The 13,101-nt window shown below is 48.9% G+C and overlaps 1 protein-coding gene across 1 annotated transcript in view; it reads right to left on the reverse strand.

Moving 5' to 3' along the window:
- Window positions 1-13,101, reverse strand: part of LOC138454024 (sacsin-like) — a 465,635-nt gene that overhangs the window by 86,616 nt on the left and 365,918 nt on the right. Inside the window, exon 6 of the mRNA XM_069607010.1 lies at window positions 4,020-5,454. Within this exon, the coding sequence (XP_069463111.1) occupies window positions 4,020-5,454 (1,435 nt within the window). The remainder of the gene's footprint in view (window positions 1-4,019; window positions 5,455-13,101) is intronic.

Genomic DNA, 13,101 nt, shown 5'->3' on the forward strand with positions numbered 1-13,101 from the left:
ATGTGCTGATCCACATGGCACAGGAGTGTGTGGATCACATGGGAGGAGATGGCTGTCAGGGGAGAGTGGTAACTCCGCAGGGAGAGAAAGGCTATGATTCTCTTGGTTGTAAATAAAATCCCTTAATTCCAGAGTTCTTGATGGCTTGCTGCCATTACTCAAAACCATCTGATTGTAAAACTCTGAAAACCACTTTGTCAAAACAGAACCCTAGTCAGTCTCCATGTATACATGGTGAACCTAGAACATATGAAGCATCTGATAGTTTTGGTGATTGTATTTCAAATACAATTGTTCAACAATGTGATCAAAAATCATTTGAAACTTATTGGAACTCCAAGTCCCAACTAAGGAGTACATGTGGAGGAAATGTGACTTTGAAAACAATGTTCAGTCTAGTTGTTATCAACCTAGTCAATTACGCAGGACATTTAAACCTCGAGATTATCTGTGGCAGAGAGGATGACGAGGGGAACATCAGGAACGAGAAGAACAAAGGATGAGAGAGAAGGAAGGCTGCAGAGTGTGCGCAGAGGGGAAAAATGACCAGTGGCAGAGGAAAACCCAGAGGGCCGTTGGGAGAAGGAGAGTCGCCTGCCAGAAGCAGGTTGGCGTCCCTCGGCACTGGAGGAGAGAAACTCCAGGAGAGGAAGAGCAGACGGTGCACAGTGGGGCTGAAAGGAGAGATGCGGTCCTGCACTGCTGCACAGGTCTTTGCAGCAAAGTTCGGGAGAGCCGACGCGGAGTACCAAACTGCCCAGAAGGGGAAGCTGGCCCCTCGCAAGCACATCTCAGTCGACGCACAGTGAACAGGTGAGTCAGCCTAACATCGAAGGGTGCCCCGGATGTGCATATTTGCTCAACAGCATTTTGAAAGTACTTTTGAATACAGACCAAATATAAGCAAAAAGGAAAAGGCGAATATGGTGCAATTCTCCTGACAAGAGGTGTCAGGAACACCTGTCATCAGCATTGTCTAAGCCAAAAGACGATTGCCAAAAGAACAACTGGGGCAGATTTGGTGCAATTCTCCTGACACATGCGGTCAGTTGGGAGAAACCTGGAACCAACATTGGCATTAGCCAAAAGAGATTGCAAGAGAAATAAAGAGACAAGATTTGTACAATTCTCCTGACATAATATATCAGTTGGGGGAAACCTGGAACAAGCATTGCCAAGAGCCAAGAGACATTATAAAAGAGGTTGACAGAAGGAGCTTGAACAAACCCTCATAAGGGATGCTAGTATAAGAGAGCTTGGTGCAAGTGCTAACTGAAGTCAACAAGTGTTGTGCCACTGAAGAGGTGCAATTTTAGAAATACCTAAGAAGAGAGTGAATGTTGCAGAGAAGCCTGATAAGGGTAACAGGCAGTGAAACCTTTTTGGAACGAGATACCTGGCAGGAGAGTACACCAGGGGATCTAAGTGAACCAAAAAGGAGATATTCCTGGCAGGAGAGCAAACCAGGATATCAAGAGTTTTTAGTTGAAGTTAAGAGGTTTCCTGGCAGGGGACCAAGAAACTTATTTTGAGTTGGTGTCATATTAAGTTCTTGTTTCAATTGAACATTTTGTCAACCAGAAGCTTTGAAAAGACATGTCGTTTGCCATACCTGAATCACTGTTATGAAAGACATTTGTTTTACCATCTTTAAAAGTAGTCAAGACTTTCTTTGCCTGATACCAACCAGCGTTGTGAAAGGAACATTTGTTTTAACATCCTGCGGAAAGTATTAGGTGAAAGAGACATCTGCACTGCCTTTAAGAGACTGGTTTTGATACAGGAACACTGTGAATAATTTACCTGAAAGTATCCAGGGGAAGGGAGACAACCCTGGATACAAGAAGTGTTTCTGTTGAACTTATATGTTTGAGTTGTTGCATTTTTCTCTTAAGTTGAATTTTGAAACATTTACCTTGCACTGTTTGCTTGTTTATGTTAGTGTGAGTATCAGACTGAGTTTGGACACAAGGTCATCCTGCTTTAGTTTTAGTTTCATAGCAAGGGACATTCACGTTAGAATAGGGAAAGTTAGGCTTTGTCCAAAACCCATGTTTGGTTAATAAAATGGCTAATGTTGAGAATGATATCTCTTTGTATCCGCTACTCATTGCTGACCCCTCACACCCAGCACTCTGCAGATGGCAGGCTGCGAAATGCCATGCAGATGGCTCACTGAGCGCTGGAATGTGCCTGTGGCCAAGAAGTGCAGGACCAACACCAGCTTGACCACCAGCAGTGTTATGGCCATCCTGATGCCGATCCTGCTCCCTATGTCCTCCTGGATGTGTGTGAGGAGTTCTGTAATCATCTCCCTGTTAGGCGGTACAGGGTGAGGATTTGTTCGTCTGTGAAGGTCCATGGTGTGGCCCTTTCGTGGGGTATGGCTGCACATCTTGCGTGGCATATCCTCATCATCAGCATCCTTTTCCTCCTCGCCAATGCTTCCTGTTCTGTTGCCTCTGGTGGTCCTCCAGACCCTGCAGCTCTAGGTTGGCCTGGAGTAGCTCCATGTCCATGTTCACTGTGATGAGTGGCAGCATGGTTGTGTAGGGAAGTGTTTTTGGGGAAGGTGTGACCCTTTTGTACTCTTCCTGTGTGCATCTGGGTGGATTGGGTACACCTGTGGCCTTATTTCCTTCACCTGTGTGCATATACCACATACTATGAGGTGTAGCTATCTCTGCCTTGGTTTTGCCCGTATTACCGGCTATAAACGCCTGTTTTACTGGCATTTCCCAACTTGTAATCGGACGGTTATACCGTTGTGCCGGTAATACCAGCGCTGGTGTCTGGGCCTTCAGAAATTCTGTTGCCGGTAATTTGTAATTGGCTGGAATAGTAAAAGTGCAGGTAACTGGAATTACCAGCACTTTTACCGTATTACGGCAAACTCGTAATAATCCCCAATGTCTTGTACACAAGGCCTAGTATGCCTCTGGATCCCCCTCCTTCAAGGTTAAATGCGTTGACTCTTATCCCAGCTAGACATTGCAATCTGCAGGCAGCTATCCGTAGAGTTCCCCAAATTAAAAGAACCAGACTTGGTTGGACTGCTCATTCTAAAACAGGCTGGCTACCTGGCTATGAAAATTCCATGGAACTTTCAGAAAAAAAACATGGAATGTTATGAAAAGACCATCAAAACATGTATGTTCCCTCTGTAACATCTAATGGCCTTCTTTCCTTGCATCCACATCAGCTCAATACCTAGCGTCAAAGTGCCGTGCAGTCGGACAGTGCTGTGCCGATGAACTCTCATAACATAACAAATCTACAGATTCAGGACCAGAGAGCCAAAGCATTTTCTTTTTTAGACCCTAGAGATATCCTCACAAGTCCTATTTGCAAACTCTGATATGGATGGATCACTTTAGGTGGCCATAATTCAATATCTGACTTTCCACCCTAGCGATAGGCATATTTAAGGAATGTTCCCAAGGTGCTGCGCTAGTATCAGAACTAAAAATGGACTGATTCTGATTTGGGATTGCTGAATACTATTCATACTTTCACATCAACCCTCTTTTTGGACTTTTAGATTTATGAAAAGGCACAACAAAAATTCCACAAATATTCATGTTCTCAGGCACCACTTTCCAGCAAGACAATGAAGAATATCTGTGAAACCATTTCACTAGCATTGGATGATATACAAGCAAGCACACCACGTTCTGCAATAGATTTTAATGGAGAAATTTAGGCTTATGTTATCAGTGATGGGATTTGACACAAGTTGCCAAAACGTGCCAAAAGTGGGCCTCACTTTGTAATGTTGCCCTTGTGTGTCCAATATTGCATGTGAACTAAAGTAAATTTTCAGGAAGTCACAAACACACAACTTTGTTTGGATGAAACATTTGGTCAATATGTTGAATGCTGCAAGTAACACCAGGTGGATGAACCAAATTCCACTTTTGCAAAAATCGCCCATCTCTACTTAAACTTGCAATACAATATTCAAAATCATATTTTAAATATTACAAAAAGGGGCATCTTGAATGGGTTAAGTGGCTCACCTTGGATATCTTGGACTGTCGATGAAGGCCATAGCATCAGATTGTGTGTCTTGAAAGCTGATGAAGGTTCCATCAGACAGAGGCAACAGCTGGAGACCGAGTAGGTCTCTGTATTGTCCATCACCAACAACATACTCCAGGATGAGTAGCTTCTCTTTGTGGTGGAGGTCAACCCAGGAGCCTTGTCGCAAGATCCTGCGGGTGTAGGCAGGGGACACCATGTTCTGAAGCATGAGCGTGCCTGAAGCCAACTGAAGAGCGCTGAGAACATGCTCAGGGACCCTGACAAGAGGTTCTCCCACATACAGAAGGAGTTCTTGTAGGGCATGATGTAGGTCATAGTTTTGCACATCTGTCTTCATAAAGATGGCTTCAGTTGCCTTCAGCCATTGGGTATTGTCTGCTGCTCTGCAAAGCACATTACTATTTAGCAGGCGTTGAGAAACATTTTCAGTAAGCCAGTGCCACTTCTGTTTATGCTGAGTTTGACTTGGGTCTGGCCAAATGCCATAAGCCAGATTCTCTGGACCATCTCCACACCGTACCAGAGACACAGCTGCCTGGACTGCTTGACAATACACAAGAGGTAGGATCTTTTCCACCAGCAGTTGGTTCCACTGAGCTGCTTCGTCGTGTTGCTGATCCACCTCCACCCACTTTATACTTCTTCTGTCATCAGTCAGGTCAAAGGTGGCATTGATGATGACCGGAAGGCCAGTCCTATTTTCTTCTCGGTCTGGGAGAGGAAGGAAGCAGCTGAGACGCCCGCCATAGGAATTTCTATCCTCATTAACTAAGGCATAAGCAAGTCCAACGGTAGGAGTGTTGCCTAATTTGTTTGCAAGCTCGTCTAGGTCTTGGAAGCTCCCTTCTTTGGTTTTGCTAGTCACCACCAGCCACTTGCAGACCTCATCAGCTGCACCAGATCTGTGTAGAGAAGTGACCTTCACATCAATTGATGTGAAAAGCTTGGACGACGCATTGCTGATGGTCTCATGAGTTTCATTATCCTGTGTAATCACACTGGCAGTCAGTAGATGCTGCACTGTGCCATCACGTCCAATAATCTTCAGTGACACTTGGGTGACATTCCGAAGGAACAGAAGGCTTATACTGGCATCCTTGCTGAAGCATTCAAATAGCTCTTTAACCCTTTCTGTGGTATAGAGGTTGTCCGATATCTCAGAAGGTTTTGAGCGCAATGGAAAACGGAACAGTGTGCCCTGAAAGTAACCAATCTCACTGCTGGTGCTGCAGTTACCACAGTCAATGACACTTAAAACGTCGAAGAATGGGAGAAACTGGTCTGTAAGTGATTGCACTTCATTCCTGTCCTCCTCATCTTCCAAGTTCCACATGAAGCCTCCGTCATCAAAGGCTGTCCTCTGGGGATCGAGCATCCCAATGCTTCCGCCACTGTACACCGCAGGGAGATCTGAGAAGTAGTGAGAAAAAGGTGGAGATGTAAATAAGCACTTTACAATAGACACAAGAGTATTTGGCATTAACACTACCATTGTATCAGTACATTAATTTGTTAACTGTATTGCATAAACTATCAGAGGTAGACATGCTCAGACAACACTGGCATGTTCTTAGGAGTCTGGCTGGTAGGAACATATTTTCTTTTGGCAGCTTTCCCATCTCTTTCAATGGTACGCACAGCAATTGTTATGTTGTGTTACTAGTCTTTTGTACTGTGCACATCACCACCCTAGTGGCCTTAATTTTGGCAGACAGTTTGTGTAATCCTGAAATGATTTTTGGGAGTGAGGTATTTTTCATCATAACTCCCTTGATCAACTATTTATTATGGGCACACTGGCCAGTCCCTAAGGCTACTAATGCAGGGGAGACTGTGTCCCCTCATTTAGGTCTATGGCAAAGCACTATTTCCCATATGTATAGTGGTGCAGGAGATGTTTTTCTACCCTTTCTTTTGACTCTAGGACATGTTTCTACACCTGTGAAAGTCTAGTTAAGCTGGCAGCACTGGTAACTTATTTTTAACTGCTTTGGATGTATTCCTGTACACCATTTACTTTTTACTTTATGGAAACATTTTGTGCAAGATGGTGTGCAATATTAATGGCAATGGCTTTGAAGGCCTGCCTTTGTGCCTTCCTGGTCTGATGACCATCATTGTCCCACGCAGGGGACATACATGGTAATTTCTCTTCACAGGCTAAGATTGGCTTTGGTGAGTAGCTGCAGAGAGCCCTAACAAACAAAACAAAACCTTGTGTGAGCCATGGCTGTACCTCAGCTAGCCGACCATTATTGGGCAAGAAAGAACAAGTTACTTACCTGTAACTGTTGTTCTCCAGCATGGGTCTGGCATGGATTCACATGCTCATGAATATTCCCCGTCGTCAGGCTGGGAATCCTCGGTAAAGAAAAAATCAGTATCAGTTTCGTTTCTGATCTGTCTTTCGTAGTAGTAACCAATCACTGATCTCTGCGTCATACTGACCACAGCCAATGACTGCCCTCTACCAAAGCCCCGCCTCTGGAAGCCATCTTCAGATTTGGTAGCACGTGAAGTGGCAGTATGACCAAGTGAAGAGCCGCAGAGGGGTAGGCGGGAGGTTTGCATGTGAATCCATGCCAGACCCATGCTGGAGAACAACAGTTACAGGTAAGTAACTTGTTCCTTCTCCAGCATGGGGTCTGGCATGGATTCACATGCTCATGAATAAAGAATACATAGCAGTACACAGATGCACAACCACGGGAGGTGGCAAAGGCTCAACATTAAGCATTACATCAAACTCAACATTAAGCAATTCTTACCTCCTCACCAGGCTCACCTTAGGCGAACAGATTGCGCAGCACTGCTTGGCCGACCCTGGACTCCTCCCTGGAATCCCGATCGACGCAGTAGAATTTCGTGAAGGTGTGCGTCGACCTCCACGTAGCAGCCCTGCAGATGTCCAGCAAGGGCACACCAGATAGGAACGCCGTGGTAGCTGCGATCGCTCTGTTGGAATGGGCTCTCAAACGGCCAGGCAGCGGTTGGTTTGCCAACCGATGACAGTACATGATACAGCCGGAGAGCCATCTGGAAATGGAGGCCTTTAAGAGAGCCTTCCCCTGATTGACAGGTCCAAAGTTCACAAGAAGTTGTGACGTCTTCCGAAAACACTTCGTGCGGTCCACGTAAAACTTCAGCGCTCTAGCTACATCCAGCGAGTGCAAAGTCCTTTCGGCCGGCGACAAAGGCGACGGGAAGAAAACAGGCAACACCAAGGGTTCGTTGAGGTGGAAGTCCGACGGTACCTTAGGCATGAAGGAGGGGTGCGTCCTGAGCACTACCCTCGTGTCGTGAAAAGTCAAGTACGGGGGCTTGCAGGAAAGGGCCTGGATCTCTCCCACTCTTCGTGCGGAGGTGATGGCCACAAGAAACGCTGTTTTCCACGACAAGAACTTCAACGGAGCCGAGTGCAGAGGTTCGAAAGGAGGTCCCATGAGCTTGGTCAGAACCACGTTGAGCTCCCACGCCGGGGCCGGAGCCTTCACCGGCGGGAACGATCTGAACAGTCCCTTCATGAATTCTTTCACCAGACGATGAGACCACAAAGACGTCCGCCCCGTGGTTCTGGTGTATCGGGAGATCGCAGCAAGATGAATCTTGATGGACGCGTGCGCCAGTCCAGCCTTGGCCAGCATCAGAAGGTACGGCAGTACCTGGGGAGCCGTAATCCGTAGAGGGTTAATCTTCTGTGCGTGGCACCAGACAGAGAACCTCTTCCATTGGTGTCCATAGCATTTAAGAGTTGAGGACGCCCTGGCCTTTGCAAGAACCTCTCTGCAGTCGGCCGGTATGTCGTATCCTCCAAACTCTAACGCTGCAGGAGCCAGGCCTGCAAGCTCAGCGATTTCGGGTCGTGATGGAGGATGGCGCCTCCTTCCCTGGAGAGAAGATCCGCGTCCACTGGCAGCTTGATTGACGGGGACGCTGACAAGTCCAGAAGGTCCGGGAACCATATCTGCCTCGGCCACGCAGGTGCGACGAGGATCATCCTGCACCGTGACCTCTTGAGCTGGTTGATGAGCCGGATCAGCAATGGCAATGGAAGGAACGCGTATAGAAACAGGCCCTCCCAGGGGAACGAGAAAGCATCGCCCATGCTCCTCGGCTGGGGAAACCTGCTGGCGAACCTCCGGCACTTGGAGTTCGTCGCCGTCGCGAACAGATCGATCTGGGGTGTGCCCCACCGTCGGAAGAGGCGGTCCACCTGTCCACTGTTTTCCCAAACAGGTTGTTTCCGTCGAACGGCATGTCCAAGACTCTGGTCTGCACGTCCTGACGGAAGTCAGTAGCCTTGAGCCATCCACGCCGCCTAAGGCACACGCCGTTGCCCAACTGGCGAAATCCAGTGTCAGCGATGTCCGTCGCAATCGTAATGGCGTGGTCCGACGCCACCTCTCCTTCCTGCAAGATCTCTAGGGCTTCCGCCCTCTTGTCGTCTGGTAGGAAGTCCAGCAGGGGGGCCAGTTTGTACCACAGCTCCCTGTCGTAGCGGGCTACAATAGCCAAGGCGTTGGCCGCCTTAATCGTCGTCGCTGCCGACGAGATGACTCTGCGTCCCATCGTGTCTAATTTCTTTCCCTCGCCGTCCGGCGGGGAGGTCGACGTAGAGGCCGCCCCCCCCCCCGCTTTCTTCCTGGCCGCCGCGGAGACGACCGAGTCTGGGGTCGGCTGTGCCCGAAGGCACAAGGGGGCCGCGTCCGGGACCCGGTACTTCTTCTCGTACCGATACCTTCTAGCCGGCGTCGTGGATGGGTTCTTGAGGAGGGCGAGGCCCTCATCCCAAATATCGTCCAGTAGAGGTACAGCGAGGACCGTCTTCCTCTTGGCCTCGCTCCGTTGATAAAGGAAACCTTCCTTCTTCTCTTCCGGGCAGAGCTGGAAAAGCTCGGATGCCCTGGCGATCATGGAGTGAAACGATCCAATCTCGTCGGACGGGGAAGCCCGGGTGGGAGGTGACGATGGGAGATCCTCGTAGTAAACCTCGTCGTCTGTACCCGTCGCGGCCGTGTCAGTCCCCGTATCATCCCCACGTGCCGTGGACGGGGAGGAGGGCTGAACAGGGCGCGATGGCTGAAAAGGAGGTGGAGGATGAATCCTTCTTCTCTTAGGGGGAGGGCTCCCAGAAGGGCCTGGCTCCGGGTCCCCCGTCGGGAGCGGTTCCTCCGTTGGTGGTAACGGCAGTCTCGTCCTTATCTCCGAGCATAAGGACTGTATAGCCAACAAAATGGCCGCCGAGTTGTCTTGCGGCACTGTTTGAGGCGAGTCCGACGGGCGGTCAGGAGCCCCGTCGGCACCCTCGACGTTCTCGTCGTCTCCTACGTCGGGGTCCCTCCCGACGGGCTGGTCTTCTTCCACGCCAACGCCTTGGCTTAAGACTTCGATCAGCTCCTCAGAGGTTGAGGCCGAATCCACGACGACCTCCTGCCCCCCCTTTTTCTTCTCCGTCGGAGGTTTCACGGGGGTCCTGTCGATGGGCATGAAAGAGGACTCCCTCTGCGGTGGCATGGAGACTCTGGGCCCCGAGGTCGCCACCACTGGTGTAGCCTCCACAGGCTGAGCCAGGGCCGCCGCGACTGTCTCGATAGAGGCCTTGGCCGGATGGATTAAGGCTTTCACCACCTTAGGTGCACTCACCGCCTTCTCCTTAGGGGGAGGGTCACCGCCTCGCTCCCCCTCCAATGGGACCTTCGAGCTCGACCGGGGTCTCTCCAGGAGCTTCGCCGGGTGCTCGCCCTTCCTCTTACCCGAGCCAGAGCGTTGGCTCGTGGTTGATGGCGCCGGGGAGGATGCGCCCTGCCTGGCGCCCGTAGAGCCCGACCGTTTGGCGCTCCCGGTGCCAGCGGACTTGCAGTGCTTGGCCTTCTGTTGGACCCCCGTCGCCGGGGCGCCCTCAAAGGTCTTAGAAGACCGCTCGGACTTCTTCTTCTTCTCGCCTGACGGGCTCTTCCCTTCCAGCCAGTTGGCGAGACGTTGATGGCGGTCCTTCATGGTCCGCTCCGACATATTGCCGCAAAACGCACAGTCCTTCTCCACGTGCGTCTTGTCCTCATGTAGGCAGTAAAGACAAAGGGAGTGTTCGTCCTCCTTAAAGGCATTCTGAAGCTGGCATCCAGGGCAGACCCTTAACAGCTTTCCGGGCGTCGAGCTTCCCTTCTCCTGGGCCATGTCCGAGATGGGCCCGAGAAACTTCTGGAGTCCTCCAAAAGCGTGGCTCGACAAAATCTTCACCCTTGAGGGGCGTAGACGAATCCGACACGGGTCCCCGTTGATCGGATGAAGAAACGGTGGAGCGTGAGGCTCTTTTGACCGAAAAAAGAGAAATTTTTTGAGAAAAAACGTGAAAAAATAGCACTAACGCTCGAGAGCAATAGCACAAGGATCCCAACACTTGAACGTGCGGTAAAAATCTGAAGATGGCTGCCAGAGGCGGGGCTTAGTTAGAGGGCAGTCATTGGCTGTGGTCAGTATGATGCAGAGATCAGTGATTGGTTACTACTACGAAAGACAGATCACAAACGAAACTGATACTGATTTTTTCTTTACCGAGGATTCCCAGCCTGACGACGGGGAATATTCATGAGCATGTGAATCCATGCCAGACCCCATGCTGGAGAATAGATGGTTTAAACTTTGCAGGTCCTTCTATTGGTGGGCCGGGGTTACCAAGCCCAGAATGTAATGCATCAGGAGGGGAACTGGAGCCATTCTGCAATTGACCACTAGAGCCAAGCACCCAAAGGAGCTGCAGAGAGAATGCTGATTGATTGTTGCGAGTACCACCACTGACCAATCCAGCCACTTAATGAGATTTTCTGCTCTTCACTGGACAAGGGATACCTTCCACAGTGCCCCCTAGCTTGAACTGAGCTTTGTGGAATCGTGAAATTGCATCTGAAAAACAACATAGGTGGTGGGGCCTTCACCTGTTGCAAAGGATCTCATGCAACATGCCACTAAATCCTGTGCCATGAATCCTTGTTGTGGGCCTGGGACCTGGCTGCTGTTGCTGCCCTCTAGCAAGAAGGAGGGCCCTGGTGCAGCCTGAGTACTGTGGTCCTTAGTCTTGATGCCTGCATAATTTGTGCAGAGTTATTTCACCCTCTCTTCATTCTTTTGTTCCTCCTGGGGTACAGCAGTGTGGTACAACAGTGTGGGAGTCATTGCAGTAGCCTTTCTTCAGATTCAGCCTGTACCGCCTGATGGTGGTCCCTTTCTAGTGAAGTCAGTAATGGAGAACAGCTGCTGAGTAGCTGGACACAGCTGAAGTCCACTCAGCAGCAGTGACAACTGGACCTCCCAATGCTAGAAACAGACTGTGATAGTAGTAGTCCCAAACAGCCCTACCTACCTGGGGTTGTTGGTTTTCTTGATTGAGGTTTGAGAGACTGGGTTGCAAACCTGTTTTAAATCCCGTAATGAAGATTTTGGGTTGATTGACACCAACAAAGGTACTCTGCGACCAACATATGCCTTAATCGTCTGGTGAACGTGTCGCACTCGCAGGAGAGATAGAGGTCCAGACCCCACCTCTAAACTTAAAGCATCATGAAGAAACAGACCCTCCTGTATATAAATGCACCACACAAAAGAATGAAATGATTCTTGAACTAGTGTTTATTGTCACACCCAGTTCAAGATGAACATCACATTGATAGCCCTAAACTGGTGACACGTGTTTCGGCAAAAAGGCATTGCCTTTATCAAACCAGGGCTCTGTTCCGAAAATGCACACTTTTTGTTTCTGAGGTCTGTTGGTACGTGTAATAACTGGGTTAAATCCTCTGCAAGTCTGCAGTTCGTCTTTTTGGTCTGTTTGTTAAAGGCAATGATCTTTCGCCGAAACACGTGTCACCAGTTTAGGGCTATCAATGTGATGTTCACCTTGAACTGGGTGTGACAATAAACACTATTTCAAGAATCATTTAATTCTTTTGTGTGGCGCATTTATATACAGGAGGGTCTGTTTATTCAGTTTTAAATCCCTCTTCCCTTGCTGCTCTCCCCTTAATTCTAATGGGCATAGAGTCTGAACCTGTAGCTACCAAGGCCTGTCTTTTGGTTGTGGATTCAGAACCTAAATATCCCTCTTAGGATCCCCCTAGTTGACTGACATTGGTAGGTGCCCACTCCTTGCACAGGAAAACTAACTTTGTTATAATACACCATACACATACCATGGTCATTATTGGCCCTTGCTTTTAGGATAGGATTTGGGCTCAAAAAGCTTAATTTTGGGTGTTGATGCTGCTTTGTCTAACAACTCCACCCTACTTTACTTTCAGGGGCTCTGGCTCCTATTATAGACACCATACTGTGATTGTATGACTAATATTACTTACCCAGTAATAGTCTTTCTGTGGCTTGTATCTGCTTAGTATCAAATGCTATGCATAGTCTGCCATCTAGTGGTTGGCTCAGAGTAGTACATATTATTTTGAATCATAAAAACAGGGCATCAACAGGGGTGTTCCTGTCACACTATCCCTATTCTAGATGTACAGGGACCCACAATTCTTCACACGTGGATGTCCTCAGATTTTGTTGTTTTCTTGCCCTGAACATGATTTTTATATTTGCACTTATTGTAGGATGTTTGATAAACTCTGGTACTCCTGTGAGAAAGGTGAAGGAGTCTCACCCGCTAGTCCCCGTCATCCAGGTGGCCAGGACACGGCCGTCGCTATTGGAACAAGTTCCTGGGAGTGGACCAGTGTGGATAGATCACCTGGATGAGGGGTCATCGGGGAGTGGAAGTGGAACACCGAAGGGTGAGACACGGGAAATCCCCTTCCCTGCAACACCTTTTCCCCATCCTACCAGGTAGGATACCTAGAAGCTCAAACCCCACGCCCTTCCCGACACAACTTTCTCATGGACAGTTAATCATGAGCGACGACAGTTCATCATGAGCGACCACAGACTAACACCAGAGCTGTATACTTGACATGTCCCAACACAAGGGTCAGGGAGAGTCAGGCAATGACTGATAATTACACACACCTGACTTCCATTAGACTTCCCCACATGAATGAAAGGCAGAGCACGAAA

This window comes from Ambystoma mexicanum, chromosome 1p, assembly GCF_040938575.1.
Source record: "Ambystoma mexicanum isolate Mex_15411 chromosome 1p, UKY_AmexF1_1, whole genome shotgun sequence".
In the NCBI taxonomy this organism is placed as follows: domain Eukaryota; kingdom Metazoa; phylum Chordata; class Amphibia; order Caudata; family Ambystomatidae; genus Ambystoma; species Ambystoma mexicanum.